At 50.6% G+C, this 16022-nt stretch overlaps 1 protein-coding gene across 15 annotated transcripts in view; it reads left to right on the top strand.

Annotated features, from left to right (window-relative positions):
• The window catches only part of SRRM2 (serine/arginine repetitive matrix 2), a 31654-nt gene that overhangs the window by 12662 nt on the left and 2970 nt on the right, over window positions 1-16022 (top strand). For 7 of the 15 annotated variants that reach the window (XR_010836585.1, XR_010836584.1, XR_010836583.1 and 4 more), the window contains exons 2-11: window positions 4190-4463; window positions 5360-5467; window positions 5643-5807; window positions 5981-6058; window positions 6501-6563; window positions 6656-6688; window positions 6909-6959; window positions 7124-7216; window positions 7882-8080; window positions 9170-15852. Coding sequence is in view for 11 of the 15 variants with exons in the window: in XM_067013535.1 (XP_066869636.1) it covers window positions 4190-4463; window positions 5360-5467; window positions 5643-5807; window positions 5981-6058; window positions 6501-6563; window positions 6656-6688; window positions 6909-6959; window positions 7124-7216; window positions 7882-8080; window positions 9170-15852 (7747 nt within the window). In the remaining 4 variants the exon portion in view is untranslated. Of the gene's footprint in view, window positions 1-753; window positions 977-1607; window positions 1630-4189; window positions 4464-5359; window positions 5468-5642; window positions 5808-5980; window positions 6059-6500; window positions 6564-6655; window positions 6689-6908; window positions 6960-7123; window positions 7217-7301; window positions 7427-7881; window positions 8081-9169; window positions 15853-16022 lie in introns of those variants that run through there. The other 8 variants (XM_059039138.2, XM_067013536.1, XM_067013537.1 and 5 more) reach the window with 8 other exon arrangements.

Raw genomic sequence — 16022 nt, 5'->3', positions numbered from 1 at the left:
GTGTTTGTAACGTTTTTGCCCGGCCACGACGTATATAACATGTCCCAGGTTCTGTAGGAGAAAATAGCATCGCTGCCTGGCCACCTTACTCGGAGGTCATAAAAAAAATCATTCCCCAGGGGCAGCCGGCCGGGTTTGGCGGCTGGAAGCTGCTAACACCACGGCCTCCTGGCTCAGCCTTTGGCTCAGGCCCTGGGCCTATAGCTGGCCTCTGGGGTTCCGGGGGTGTCCGCTGGCTGGGGTCTGGGGGGCGGGTTCGCCTGGGTGCGGAAGGACGGGTGCGGCGCGACCCCAGGCTCGCCCCAGGAAGCCTGCGATCACTTGCAAGCAGCGGTATCAGTGGGGTCGGGCTCATCGCCTCCCAACACGGGGAGACAAAATGGCGGTCGTGTGGGGGCAGGGAGGGCGAAGCTACGTACGGGTTCCATGGCACGCGAGAACTACAACTCCCAGGATGATCTCGGTCGAAGGCGGGAGGCCTAGGAGAGCGCTAGGGTCGCTAGGCTCTGTGTCCTCCCGCCCCCTAGTGGAAAGTCTCTGGAATGCGTTGTTTGCTCCGGTCCGCCCCCTAGACCTTCCTCGCAACTGGCCGACGGGAATGGTAGTTCTTCGACGACAGAGTTGAACCGCCTTCGGGCCTTACGAAACTACACTTCCCGGTGCGATTTCGGCGCCTGCGCACAAGGCCGCGGGGTGTACTACGGTTCCCGGCAGGCCCTGCGACGCGCGCAGCTGCGTGCTGACGCGCATAATTGGTCGTGCTGACGTGCAGCGCGGCCCAGGCGGGGTGCGAGTGGCGCAGTCGGAGTCCGCTGCGGCCCCGGAGGAAGCGAGGAGTCGGCTGTGTCGGCTGCGGCGGGCGGACTGGCGAGGCAAGGCGGCGGCTTCAGGCCCCGAGGGACTCAGGAGCTCGAGCAGCGGCAGCACCTCTCCCCCTCGGAGGCGGCGGGCGGAGGCGGCGGCGGCGGGTGAGAGGGTGAGGGAGCGCGCGAGCCGCTCGGGTGGGGGAGGGGCGGCGGCCCGGCGCAAGGCCAAAGCGCGCGGAGAACGGCTCAGGCCGCCGCGCGCACGCGCGCTCTTCGCCCCTAGCTCGCGCGCGGACGTCCTTGCTTGTCTGCCTCCCCTCCCCCCTTCTCGCGGTTCCTGTCGCGCGCGGGCTTTTATTCCCCCCTCCCCCATGGCAACGGCGCGCGCCGCCGACTGCACTCGGGCTCGCGCGCGCTCTCGAGTGGGGAGCGCGCGACTCGGCTTCTTGCCTCCCCGACGCGTGCGGCGAGGAGGTTCTCCTGCAGCTGTCTTTGCCGACATTTTCTCTGCGAGGAGGGGGCTGCGGCGGCCGGGTCCCGCTGCCGGCTCCTTTCCCCCGCGCTTCTCCGGCGTCCGGCCTACCCGTCCCTCCCGGAGGCCTGGGGTCGGGCCCGGAGCCTCCCATGCTGTGGGGCGCCGCGCAGCCTCCTCCCCCATTTCTCAAGGCTGAAAATAGGCCTTGGCTGCTCAGCCAGTGCAGAGAAGGCCTTGAACTAGACGCCCGGGAGAGTTAGGCAGTTTGGATTCGTTACTGTCTGCCATGAGGTATTAGAAAGAGAAGGATTCTAAACGTTTTAAAAAAAATTCACGTATTTGGTCTAGGTATGTAAAAGCACATCACATGCTTCTTTCTTTCTTGCACTTTTTCATCGTCTCCCCAAAAGTAGTGTTACGGCTGAGGAGGAGGCTGCCAGCCCTTCCTTGAGGAGAAAACTCTGGACTTTGTCATTATTTGGCACACAACTTTTCTAGGCCTTGGTTTTCACTCAGACACTTTTCTAAGATCTCTTCTGGGTCAAAAATTGAAGAAGTGTTGTGTTTCCTCTTGAGTGTGAGTTTAGGTCTCTTCCTGAGCTAGTATTTTAGCTTCTGGGGTTTCATAGTGTTCTCTCAGCTACTGTAGTGCCCCAATGCTGAGGTTGTTGTGCTTATTAGTAATGTCCATTTTCTTGCACACTGTCCTCCCTCTTTGGTGCGATTTTTTTTTTGAATACCATAATACTGAATTTCAAGACTCTCTTCTGCCTGGTTAGTTGGGCATCGTGATAATTTTCCAACAGAAAAGACTCCTTTTTGTCTTTTTTTTTTTTTTTTTTTTTTGCAGCTTTTACTATCAGCTTTTAGCATGGGTGATTTTTGCATACCCACAGTCCGTGGACCCCAGTTTAAGTATGCTTATTTAGGTTTTGGTGATTTGTGTTTGTGTTGTTAATACACTCCTTGGTTCATCTATCCTTTTAGTGTTTTGAGCATTGTCTTAGATGCTGTGGTGTTTGTTTGGTTTTTTTTTTTTTCCTTCTTTTTTGGCTCATTCCGTAAAAGTTCTTTAGTCTGTTGTGATTTAATACCCTTTGCTTAGCAGCTGCTGGTTATCCTTCTCCAGGGAGTGGGAGGATTATTGTGTGAGGTGGTATGGAAGTGTGGGTGAATGGTTAAGCTGAAGAATTGATTGCAGGTCAGAAGCATTCTGCAAGGGAAGCAGAAACTGGGTAGGGTATAGAGAACCAAAGAAGGCCTAGCTTTAGAATAGGGAGGAGAAAATTTGAGAAAATAAAAGTGAGGGAAGATTTCTTGTGCTGTAAAGAAATTTTTCATTTCTTTGCACAGTCCCACTTGTCTTTCATAGATTTAGCATAATTTGTCACTTCTTTAACCCAGTATTGTTATTTCGTTTTGTTTTGCTTTCAGATCTCTAGAGTCTGCAACTGGGATTGGGCAGGGTCCCAGCTTTAGAGTTGGGGGGTAAGGGGCTCCAAACTGTTCTAGAGTTGGATTAGCTCCCTTTCATTCAACATCTCCCTGTATGGGGTGGGGTGGGGTGGGGTGGGGCTTTAGTACAGTCTTCTAGGTATTTGTATGATGTTTCTTTCAGAATATTTAAAATGAAGCCTTTTCTTTTATCCAGTTCTATGTTTTTCCCCTCTACTTTCACTAATCTCTCCGCTTTGTTCCTTGGGTTCTTTCCTGGGATCATTTTCCCTTACACATTTCCCCATGTGAAACTATCTCGGACAGGATGAGTTGGAGCAAAAAACAGAGTACATGTAGCTGGAGAAAGGAATAGAGTGTACGTAGCCAAGAAATCTAATCATTAAAACTAGGGTTAGAGGGCTCTTCAGAGTCATGCTGGGTTTGGGACAGCTTGAGAGGATAGAACCTGGTAGGAGGCACGTGATAACACGTAAGAGGGTTAAGGATGGGCTGGAAGAGAAAAACTAGGAAATAAGATAACGGGATTGTTAGGGAAAGCTGACAGTTTGACATTAATGAAAGTGAGGTATGAAGAGTGGGGGTTTTGTGAGTAAGTGTAGGGGAAGAAATGTAGAGAAGGTATGGGGACAGTTGGAACAGAGGAGGCTGGTTTGGTGTATTTAGAGCATTGAGTTGAAAATGTAATATTTTACAGGAGCTAGTGAGAGTTCGGTGAGCCACAAACCATGTGAGAAATCCTATTGGGAAGGAAATTGAAGGAATATATTATCAGTCAGGATAGTTGATTGGAAATGGCCCCTTACTTGAGAGGTGAAGTATAAGAGGATTACATATCCAAGGTTCATGTGTTTCTGATGTGCATGCTGGTCTTTAGCCTGGGCCACCTTTTGGATATCTAGGGGCTGTTTAGTCAGATTGTGTTAATAATTTCTGGCTACCTTCAGGGTAGCCTGAAATGCCTAGGTCAGTTCTTGAAGAGTCTAGGCTTGGATTGCAGGCCTTTGGGTGCCACAGATCTTCGTTTGGTGTTTGTTGTGCCCTGTTTGGAGGCCTCAGTCAGTTGCCAGGGGTTAGGAATTAGAGTAGTTGGTGAAGATACCAGTTGTGTATATTGGGGCTAAAGGAAAATAAAGAGATAGTGTGGAGAAATTTGGGAGAAATGGGATCTTTGATTTGGGTGGAAACAGGAAAGCTAGGTGAAAACAAGAGTGGCTCTTGCGCATTGTGGGGAAAGGCTGTAAGAGCTGGGCTATGATTTGGTGGAAAGAAAGCAGTGTTGGAAGATTGAAGAACAGGTTTTTTTAGGAGACCAGGAGGATTATGCAGCTAAAGGAGGTTTAGTGTGGAGAGACATGTTGAAGTAGGGTTGAAGAAGAGCAGGGATTTGGGTGGTGGTAAGTGGCTAGTTTGGGGCCAGGGGCCTGACCCGTGTCTCCCCGCTCCCCTTCAGGAGCGGTGGTGCCCCACCCCGGGCACGGGGCCATGTACAACGGGATCGGGCTGCCGACGCCCCGGGGCAGCGGCACCAACGGCTACGTCCAGCGCAACCTGTCCCTGGTGCGGGGCCGCCGGGGTGAGCGGCCTGACTACAAGGGAGAGGAGGAACTGCGGCGCCTGGAGGCTGCCCTGGTGAAGCGGCCTAATCCTGACATCCTGGACCACGAGCGCAAGCGGCGCGTGGAGCTGCGATGCCTCGAGCTGGAGGAGATGATGGAAGAGCAGGGGTGAGGGAGGGCTGGGGGAGAGCCAAGCACTGAGTGAGTGCAGAGCTGGGGGAGTTAGGTGGGATGTAGGGAGCTTAGGGCTGGTTGAAAGAGGCCTGGAGAGGACTTGTAGGAGGAGGGGAGGAGGTAAAGGAGCTAGCAGATTGAAAGGAGTTAAGGGACAGTTTAAAGTGGGAGATGAGGAACCTGTGTCTGGGATATAAAAGGGAGCCTTTTATGAGTTATTTAGATGGAGGCACGTGAGGAAAGAGGGGGGCCATTGAGAAGCAAGTATGTGCTTTGAGGGAGAGGTGGGGAAGCAGACCAGGGAAGAGACAAGAGCTAGCTAGGTAAGCTGATATGTGTTGTCATTGGTAGAGAAAAGGAAGGTAAATGGATTTAAGGATTGAGGCCTTGGACAGTAGCAAAGGCAGGAAAACAGGAATTGGAATAATACCTGGATAAAAGGGATCATGGGTTGGTAGGGAATTGAGATTTTGGAAAAGGAGCACATTAAAGCAGAAAACCTTTTAGAGCAGTGGTTTTCAAACTTCAGCAGTGGCGCCCATTTCATATAATGCTTGTTATTTTGGAATCCCAGGAAATGAAAGACTTGTTCTTGTTGATTGGATTTTGGGAGGAACACCTGGAACTCTGCCTGCTTAACTTTCCTCTCTTGGCCCCTGGAGTGTAGCATGTTTAAAATCCACTGTTCTAGAGGGTGTAGTCAGTGAAAGGAAGAAAGGTGACAGGAAAAGAACAGGATTTAATAGAAGGGCCCTTTGGGTGACAGTGAGTGAAAAATTGTATGTGTGCATGGAAAGGGAAGGGATCCTGCTGGGAACGAGGGAACTGTAAACCTGGGACTGGGGAGAGTGTCTAGTCAAGCTCTAACCCTGAAGGCTTTTGTTCTCCAGGTACGAGGAACAGCAAATTCAGGAAAAAGTGGCGACCTTTCGACTCATGTTGCTGGAGAAGGATGTGAACCCTGGGGGCAAGGAGGAGACCCCAGGGCAGAGGCCAGCGTGAGTGTTTCCCTCTCTCGATATTCTCTGGACTCTATTCTGCTTTTGCTGTTCTCTCTGTTTAGTTTGGACTTTCTCCCTGCTCTTGTCTTCATTTTCTCATGGCTGTTTGTGTGAATATGACTCTGCATTTTGTTCTCTATCTCCTTTAGACCTTTGACCTTTTCTCCTCTAGGGTAACTGAGACTCACCAGTTGGCAGAATTGAATGAGAAGAAGAACGAGCGACTCCGAGCTGCCTTTGGCATCAGTGATTCCTATGTGGATGGCAGCTCTTTTGATCCTCAGCGTCGTGCTCGAGAAGCTAAACAACCAGTTCCTGAGCCACCCAAACCTTACAGGTACACAAGACCAAGAAGCCAGTGTCAGTTTCTTTTCCTAATTCTAAGCACTCTGCTCCATTTTTTGTGTGTGGACTATGTCTTTTCAAATTATTGAAATTTTGTTCTTAAGTTGAAATGTCTAAGAAAGTTTGTCTTAGCACCCATCTCTGCTGTTTTTCATCTTTCCTCAGCCTTGTCCGGGAGTCTAGCAGTTCTCGCTCACCAACCCCAAAGCAAAAGAAGAAGAAAAAGAAGAAAGATAGAGGACGGTAAGTTAGTTGGAAAGCTATTCTAGTAGCCAGAGGACCAAAGCCTGTCATGTTTTTTCTCTCTGGAAATAGAGTATTCTTATTTCTAGGAAGTAGGAGAGAGTTGTCAGAAAAGTCAGGGAAGAGGGAGTTACCATTCAGGTCTCAGCTGGTAGAAGAAATAATGTGTGCTGCTTCAGTGGGGAAGGGTTGATTCTGCACCTCTGCAGAACTGATCAGCAGCATTTTGGAATTACGTTGTTATTTTCATTTTGGGGTTTGTTGCTATATAATAGGGAGGTACCTGTGCTTCTTGGAGAGTAAATAAGTTCTGGGCTTAGATCAGCACATTGGTGTTATTGGAGTTGTTCTGTGCTTTAGAAGCCTTTTTGGGGATGGATTATAAGTGGGTGGGCCAGGGAAGGAGGCAGGCTGAATGACCTGTTTCTGAACCCATGTTTAGCAGGTCAGAGAGCAGCTCTCCTCGACGAGAGAGGAAGAAGAGCTCTAAGAAGAAGAAGCACAGGTATGAGGTGGGACTATATGGAAGAATTGGAGAGGTTTGGTGAGTCCAGGCCTAGATAAAAAATAATAGTTTTACTTACTTTTTACCAACAGGTCAGAATCTGAATCCAAGAAAAGGAAGCATAGGTAAGAGCTTTTTTTGGCATAGGGAACATAGTGGCACATGGAGCGGTGAGCCATTGCTTGATGGCCTTGCTGGCTCTTTGGGTTTTTTTTTTTTCCTTGGAGTAAAGCACAGTTCCTTGATCTCCTACTGTCAGTAACTCAGTTCTTTCTATTTTACTTTTCTTTTCTTTCTTTCTTTAAAAATGATTTTTATTTTAAATGATTTTGCCTTATTTCCCAGGTCTCCTACTCCAAAGAGCAAACGTAAATCTAAGGACAAGAAGCGGAAGCGGTGAGTGCATTAGAGCGGAATTTGCTTAGCTAGTTAGATGAGTGCCACCTGGGGATAGGGCAGAATCAGTCACGTCCCTGACTGGTAAAAGGTTGAAGGGTGGATAAGGGGAACCCAGTGCAGGTGTGACAGCACCCTGAGCTGTGGTGGTGGTCCTCCTTCAGGTCTCGAAGTACAACACCAGCCCCCAAGAGCCGACGGGTGCACCGTTCAACTTCCGCAGACTCTGCTTCCTCTTCAGATACTTCCCGCAGTCGGTAAGGGGTGGTCCAGGAGGAAGGGAGGGAGAGGGACTTGTGGGTTAATCAATTTAATATTTATTGAGCGCCCACGGTGTGCTAGGCGCTGCACAGACCATTCGGAAGACACGGTCCCTGCCCTCTAGGAGCTGACAGGCTAAAGCAACAGGATGGACAGACATATACATTTCCCCTTCTCTTTTTTTTTTTTTTGTTTTTTATTTTTTGTTTTCTTTTGTTTGTGCTTTTTTTGTTTTGTTCTGATATATATGGACTGCCAGAATAGGGGGGGTGGTGGTTTGTTCGTGGTGTCTGGGGGAGGAAGGAATCCTTACCCTGGCTTCCTTAATCGGGGAAGGCTTCCTGAAGGAGGTGGGCTCAGAGGTGAGTTGTGAATGAAGCGGGTAGGGAATGGACTGGGTGGAGGGTTTCGGGAGGTTTGGGGGAGGTAAATATAAAGGGGTAGAGGGAGAACATTTTTGGGGATTCATGTTGAGAAGAGAAGGAGCAAAGTGAACTGGACTTGAATTTCAATATGAGTTACTTGAATCTTGTGAGTAAGAGAAGGTTCTTTGGAAGAGGGTTATATTGAAGAAAGGTGGATGGGAGCTGGGGAGGGGGTTTTCTGTTCTCCCCTGAACTGATTTTCTTTCTCTTTTCCCATCCTCAATTACCTCCCTCAGGTCTCGAAGTGCTGCAGCTAAAACCCATACAACTACCTTGACTGGGCGAAGTCCTTCCCCTGCTTCTGGGCGTCGAGGGGAGGGAGATGCACCATCCAGGGAACCAGGTATCACCAACATAGGGCAACCTAGTAGCCCGCAGCCTTCTACAAAGCAGCCTAGTAGCCCTTATGAAGACAAAGATAAAGAGAAGAAGGAGGTATGTTCCTGAGTTAATGGATATTCTTTGGGTTGCAGGGCTGTGGATTCAGGATAGGTGTGTGAAGTTAAGGGAGAGAAGTAAGGTCCGGTTTTGTTTTCTGCATTCTTCACAGTTATTCATAAAGTTCTCTTTTACATGTGCAAATCCTTTAGAATTGTGGCTTTCAAACTTTACTGGGTGTTAATAGGTTTTACATCACTGTCCTCTTTGTACTTATAAGTCAATAGAACTGGAACAAAAAAAATTTTTTGAACTACACCTAACCTTACTACTTACAGTGTCTCTAGTATCAATTTCATTAAATGCTGGTTGTGGCTCTTAAAACTTTTCAACCCACTGGGTTGCTGCTTGCAGTCTGAAAACACTACTTTGGAAAGATCTTTTCAGTACCTGTTCTTTTGTACTTGCTATTAAAATTGAAGCTCTAATAATGTTTTCTTACTTCAACAATCACAGTATAATTTTAATTGCTCTTTGCTAAATTTGTAGCTCTCCTGTCTGTTTTCCATGTTACCCAGAGTTGCTTTTCCAAACTGCAAGTTGGATAATCTCAGAAACTTAATTTACTTCCTATTGCTCTTGACTTTAATATTTAAAGCTTTTATAACTTGGTTTCTTTCTGTATTTCCCTGTACATCATTCTGGTCTTTCTTATTCATATAAGTTATGTATTCAAATCTTCGTCTTTTTTTCTTTTATTTTAATATAGTTATTTTTTAAGAGTAAAGTCAGTCATTTTTGGGAAACTGCTTTATTTTTCCATTTAAAAATACCTTTTTTCTGCACTTAGCGTTTTGTAATGGTTGTCTGTTGTGAAATATAGTACATTAGTTTGCATTATGTTTTTTCTTTAGATAGAAGACTCGAGATTGTAGACTCTGTTTTCATATGTTTCTCACTGTGTTTTATAGTATGTGATGTCTCGTTATTGAATGAATGTGACTGCCTGTGGTCAGGAAAAGGACCAGTTGGTATAATGGGGTGCATAGAGGAAAAGTTTCATAGGAAGGGGTGTTGGGATCTTACAGGTGATAGGAAGTTTTGGTGCTTACATACCCGTATCCTTACTCTTTTTTCCACTCTTAGAAATCTGCAGTTCAACCTAGCCCCTCTCCGGAAAGGAGCAACACAGGGCCAGAACTACCTGCTCCCACTCCGCTCCTTGCTGAGCAATATGGCGGCTCCCCACAACCCCTTGCAACAACCCCCTTAAGTCAGGAGCCAGTGAATCCCCCTTCTGAGGCTTCTCCAGCCCAGGGCCATTCACCACCTAAGTCTCCTGAGAAACCTCCCCAGTCTTCTTCAGAGAGCTGCCCGCCCTCCCCTCAACCTACCAAAGTTTCTCGGCATGCCAGCTCTTCCCCTGAAAGTCCTAAACCTACACCAGCTCCTGGGTCCCGCCGAGAGATTTCTTCTTCTCCTGCATCCAAGAGTCGCTCACATGGCCGAGCAAAACGGGATAAGTCACATTCTCATACTCCTTCTCGTAGAGTGGGGAGGTCCCGTAGTCCTACCACTAAGAGGGGGCGGTCTCGGTCTCGAACCCCTACCAAGAGAGGTCATTCTCGGTCCCGGTCACCTCAGTGGCGTAGGTCCCGGTCTGCACAGAGGTGGGGACGATCTAGGAGCCCCCAGCGACGTGGCCGCTCTAGGTCTCCTCAGCGACCAGGCTGGTCCAGGAGCAGAAATACACAGAGAAGAGGCAGGTCTAGGTCAGCAAGACGAGGCAGGTCACACTCTAGATCCCCTGCAACTAGGGGCAGATCTCGTTCTAGAACACCGGCCCGGAGGGGCAGATCTCGGTCTAGGACACCTGCCAGGAGGAGGTCACGATCTAGAACACCCACCAGGCGCAGGTCTCGGTCTAGAACACCAGCCCGGAGGGGCAGGTCTCGGTCTAGAACACCTGCTAGGCGCAGATCTAGGACCCGATCACCAGTACGACGGAGGTCTCGTAGTAGATCGCTAGCCAGGAGAAGTGGCAGGTCACGCTCTAGAACCCCAGCCAGGCGTGGGCGGTCACGCTCCAGAACCCCAGCCAGGCGTGGGCGGTCACGCTCCAGAACCCCAGCTAGACGAAGTGGCCGGTCGCGCTCTAGAACACCAACCAGGAGAGGGAGATCTCAGTCTAGGACACCAGCAAGACGAGGAAGATCCCGTAGTAGAAGTCTAGTTAGACGGGGAAGATCTCACTCTAGAACACCACAAAGAAGAGGCAGGTCTGGCTCATCATCAGAGCGGAAGAACAAATCCAGAACATCACAGAGAAGGAGCAGGTCCAACTCAAGCCCAGAAATGAAGAAATCTCGAGTTTCTTTGAGGCGGAGCAGGTCTCTCTCTTCACCAAGGTCCAAAATAAAATCCCGCTTGTCTTTGAGGCGAAGCCTTTCAGGGTCCTCTCCACGCCCTAAACAAAAGTCTCAGACACCACCAAGGCGCAGTCGCTCTGGATCATCCCAACCTAAAGCTAAATCTAGAACACCACTCAGGCGAAGTCGCTCTGGTTCTTCTCCGCTTCCTAATCAGAAATCTAAAACGCCATCAAGACAAAGTCATTCCAGTTCATCTCCTCAACCTAACGTGAAATCTGGAACGCCACCAAGGCAAGAGTCTGTAACAAGTCCGCAGGTAATTGAACAATCGGCAACACCACAAAGACAGAGCCGTTCTGAATCATCACCTGATCCTGAGGTGAAGTCTAGGACCCCTTCGAGACATAGCTGCTCTGGGTCTTCTCCTTCTAGAGTGAAATCTAGCACACCTCCAAGACGGAGCCGATCTGGGTCGTCATCTCCACAACCCAAAATGAAAGCAGTAACGTCACCAATCCAAAGCCATTCTGGCTTCTCTTCTCCAAGTCCTAGTAGAGTGTCATCTAAAACACCTCCAAGGCAAAGCAGATCAGAGTCTCCATGCTCCAAGACAGAATCTAGATTGTTGCAAAGACACAGCCATTCTAGATCCTCCTCTCCAGATACCAAAGTGAAACCTGGAACGCCACTAAGACAGAGTCACTCAGGGTCTACTTCGCCATGCCCCAAAGCAAAGCCCCAAGCTCCACCAGGGCATAATCTTCCTGGATCAAAGTCACCATGTTCCCAAGAGAAGTCTAAAGATTCATCAGCACAAAGTTGCTCTGGATCTTTCTCTCTCTGTCCAGGAGTAAAGTCCTGCACACCACCCTCATCTCTGCAACAGAAAGGACAATCTCCAACTTCACCAGACTCCACATCTGGTACTTCAAGTCCAGAAATGAGACAGAGTCATTCTGAATCTCCATATCTGCAGACCAAATCTCAGACACCTCCTAAGGGTGGCCAGTCCAGGTCCTCATCTCCAATCACTGAGCTGGCACCCAGATCTCCAACAAGACAAGATAGAAGTGAATTGTCAGCAGGTCCTAGGCTGAAATCTGGAATGTCTCCTGAGCAGAGCGGGTCCCAGTCTGACTCTTCCCTATATCCTGCAGTGGACTCTAAATCTCTTCTGGGGCAGAGTAGATTGGAGCCTTCTGAATCAAAAGAAGAAACTGGTTTACTCCTTCAGGAGGATGTTACTGCATCATCTCCAAGACCAAGAGACAAATTGAGTCCTCCTTCTGTGCAGGATAGGCCTGAGTCCTCACCAGTACTTAGAGACACCCCTAGAACTCCATCAAGGGAAAGAGGTGGTGTTGAGTCATCTCCAGATACAAAAGACCGAAGTAGTGCATTAGCTAAGCCAAGGCAAGATGAGGAATTAATGGAAGTGGTAGAGAAATCTGAAGAATCCTTAAACCAGGTCCTGCCCCATTTGTCTCCAGAACTTAAAGAAATGGCTGGAAGTAACTTTGAATCATCTCCTGAAATAGAAGAAAGACCTGCCATGTCTTTAACTCTCGACCAGAGCCAGTCACAGGCTTCTTTGGAAGAAGTCCCTGCAGTGGCCTCAGCTTGGAGTGGGCCACACTTTTCTCCAGAACATAAAGAACTGTCTAATTCTCCTCCCAGAGAGAATAGCTTTGGATCACCTTTAGAATTTAGAAACTCTGGCCCTATTGCAGAAATGAATACTGGATTTTCTCCTGAGGTTAAAGATTTGAATGGACCTTTTCCTAATCAGCTGGAGACAGATCCATCTCTAGATGTGAAAGAACAATCAACAAGGTCCTCCAGACACAGCAGTTCTGAATTATCCCCAGATGCAGTGGAAAAAGCAGGAATGTCTTCAAATCAGAGTGTCTCTTCGCCAGTACTTGATGCTATACCTAGAACCCCCTCAAGGGAAAGAAGTAGTTCTGCATCTTCTGAAATAAAAGATGGTTTACCCAGAACCCCCTCAAGAAGAAGCAGGTCTGGGTCTTCCCCAGGACTTAGAGATGGATCTGGGACTCCCTCAAGGCACAGCCTATCTGGGTCGTCTCCTGGAATGAAAGATATACCTAGAACACCATCCAGGGGAAGGAGTGAATGTGATTCCTCTCCAGAAGCAAAAGCTTTGCCTCAGACTCCTAGGCCAAGGAGTCATTCTCCATCATCCCCGGAGCTCAACAATAAGTGTCTTACCCCCCAGAGAGAAAGAAGTGGGTCAGAGTCTTCAGTTGAACAGAAGACTGTGACTAGGACTCCTCTCGGGCAGAGACGTCGGTCTGGATCTTCTCAAGAACTTGATGGGAAACCCAGTTCATCGCCTCAGGAGAGAAGTGAGTCAGACTCTTCTCCAGATTCTAAAGCTAAGACACGAAAGCCACTTAGACAAAGGAGTCACTCTGGATCATCTCCAGAGGTTGACAGCAAATCCCGGCCTTCTCCTCGGCGTAGTAGGTCTGGCTCATCCCCTGAAGTTAAAGAGAAGCCAAGAGCAGTACCCAGGGCACAGAGTGGTTCTGATTCCTCTCCTGAACCCAAGGCTCCTGTCCCTCGGGTCCTTCCAAGACGAAGCAGATCAGGGTCATCAAGCAAAGGCAGAGGCCCTTCGCCTGAAGGAAGCAGCAGTTCCGAGTCCTCTCCAGAACACCCACCCAAATCCAGAACTACTAGAAGAAGCTCTAGGTCATCACCAGAGCCCAAGACCAAGTCTCGTACTCCGCCTCGCCGTCGCAGCTCTCGATCATCTCCTGAGCTGACTAGGAAGGCCAGGCTGTCCCGTAGAAGCCGTTCTGCATCATCCTCACCAGAGACCCGCTCAAGAACTCCCCCAAGACGCCGAAGAAGTCCCTCAGTGTCTTCCCCAGAGCCAGCTGAAAAGTCAAGATCCTCACGCCGGCGGCGTTCAGCTTCATCTCCACGCACTAAGACAACTTCAAGGAGAGGGCGTTCTCCTTCACCAAAGCCTCGTGGGCTGCAGAGATCCCGTTCCCGCTCGAGGAGGGAGAAAACCAGAACAACCCGTCGTCGAGATAGGTCTGGATCTTCTCAGTCAACCTCCCGGAGAAGACAGCGGAGCCGGTCAAGGTCTCGGGTTACTCGGCGTCGCAGGGGAGGCTCTGGTTACCATTCACGGTCTCCTGCCCGGCAGGAGAGTTCCAGAACCTCCTCTAGACGCCGAAGAGGCCGCTCTCGGACACCCCCAACCAGTCGGAAGCGTTCCCGCTCACGTACATCACCAGCCCCATGGAAACGCTCCAGGTCTCGGGCCTCTCCAGCCACTCACCGGCGATCCAGGTCCAGAACACCCCTGGTTAGCCGACGGAGGTCCAGGTCTCGAACTTCACCAGTCAGCCGGAGGCGATCAAGGTCCAGGACATCAGTGACTAGACGAAGGTCTCGATCAAGAGCTTCCCCAGTGAGTCGAAGGAGATCTAGGTCCAGAACACCACCAGTAACCCGCCGTCGTTCAAGGTCCAGAACACCGACTCGCCGACGCTCCCGTTCTAGGACTCCACCAGTGACTCGGAGAAGGTCCAGATCTAGGACCCCACCAGTAACCAGGAGGCGATCTCGAAGCAGAACCTCCCCTATCACTCGCAGAAGATCAAGATCCAGAACATCCCCAGTCACCCGAAGGAGGTCAAGATCTCGCACGTCTCCGGTAACTCGAAGGAGGTCCCGCTCTCGAACCTCTCCAGTGACACGCCGCCGATCTAGGTCCCGAACTCCTCTAGCTATTCGGCGCCGCTCTAGGTCTCGAACCCCATTGTTAGCACGCAAGCGTTCTCGAAGTCGCTCACCACTTGGTATTCGCCGTCGTTCTAGGTCCCGTACTCCACGAACAACTAGGGGCAAACGGTCCTTAACAAGATCTCCTCCAGCTATCCGCAGGCGTTCTGCATCCGGAAGCAGTTCTGATCGTTCACGTTCTGCTACTCCTCCAGCAACAAGAAATCATTCTGGTTCTCGGACACCTCCAGTAGCGCTCAATAGCTCCAGAATGAGCTGCTTCAGTCGTCCTAGCATGTCACCAACGCCTCTTGACCGCTGTAGGTCACCTGGAATGCTTGAGCCACTTGGCAGCTCTAGAACACCCATGTCTGTCCTGCAGCAAGCTGGTGGTTCCATGATGGATGGTCCAGGTCCCCGAATTCCTGATCACCCGAGAACGTCTGTGCCAGAAAACCATGCTCAGTCCAGAATTGCACTTGCCCTGACGGCTATCAGTCTTGGCACTGCTCGACCTCCTCCGTCCATGTCTGCAGCTGGCCTTGCTGCAAGAATGTCCCAGGTTCCAGCTCCAGTGCCTCTCATGAGTCTTAGAACAGCCCCAGCTGCCAGCCTTGCCAGCAGGATTCCTGCAGCCTCTGCAGCAGCCATGAACCTGGCCAGTGCCAGGACACCTGCCATCCCAACAGCAGTGAACCTGGCTGACTCAAGAACGCCAGCTGCAGCAGCAGCCATGAACTTGGCCAGCCCCAGAACAGCAGTGGCACCTTCAGCCGTGAACCTTGCTGACCCTCGTACCCCCACAGCGCCAGCTGTGAACCTGGCAGGAGCCAGAACCCCAGCTGCTTTGGCAGCTTTGAGTCTCTCGGGTTCTGGCACAGCCCCGACTGCTGCAAACTATCCGTCCAGCTCCAGAACACCCCAGGCTCCAGCCCCTGCAAATCTGGTGGGTCCTAGATCTACACATGCCACAGCTCCTGTGAATATTGCCAGCTCAAGAACCCCTTCAGCCTTGGCCCCTGCAAATCTCACTAGTGCTAGAATGGCTCCAGCCTTGTCTGGTGCAAACCTCACCAGCCCTAGGGTGCCCCTCTCTGCCTATGAGCGCGTTAGTGGCAGAACCTCACCACCGCTCCTTGACCGAGCCAGGTCCAGAACCCCACCAGGAGGCCCAGGCTCTAGAACCCCACCATCTGCCCCAAGCCAGTCTAGAATGACATCTGAGCGGGCTCCCTCTCCTGCCTCTAGAATGGTACTGGCTCCCTCACAGTCAGTTCTTCCTCCAGCTCAGGATCGGCCTAGGTCCCCTGTGCCATCTGCTTTTTCTGACCAGTCCCGATCTTTGCTTGCCCAGACCACCCCTGTAGCAGGGTCTCAGTCCCTTTCCTCTGGAACGGTGGCAAAGACCACATCCTCTGCTGGTGACCACGATGGCATGCTCTCTGGCCCCGTCCCTGGGGTGTTCCACCCAGAGGGTGGGGAACCAACTGCCTCTATGGAGGCCCAGCAGCCTTCTGCTTTGGCTGCCCTGCAGCCAGCAAAGGAGCGACGGAGTTCGTCGTCCTCGTCCTCCTCTAGCTCCTCCTCTTCATCGTCGTCTTCATCATCGTCGTCCTCCTCCTCCTCTGGCTCCAGTTCTAGCGACTCGGAGGGCTCTAGCCTTCCCACTCAACCTGAGGTAGCACTGAAGAGGTGAGGGGACTTTTAGAACTCTTCTACGGGGAAGGTTTTGGGGATGGTTGGTGGCGGTGGGGAGGGAGAATCCCTATCCAGAGGTTCTTGGCTCTCTGAGGAGGTATGGGGACCATGATCCTTAAGCTGGGGGTAGAAGAGAATGCCGGGGTGGGGGTTAATGGGGGGGA

This window comes from Kogia breviceps, chromosome 14 (assembly GCF_026419965.1).
Source record: "Kogia breviceps isolate mKogBre1 chromosome 14, mKogBre1 haplotype 1, whole genome shotgun sequence".
NCBI lineage: Eukaryota > Metazoa > Chordata > Mammalia > Artiodactyla > Physeteridae > Kogia > Kogia breviceps.
Note: the sequence above shows the minus strand (reverse complement) of the source record. Positions and strands in the feature narration are given on the sequence as shown.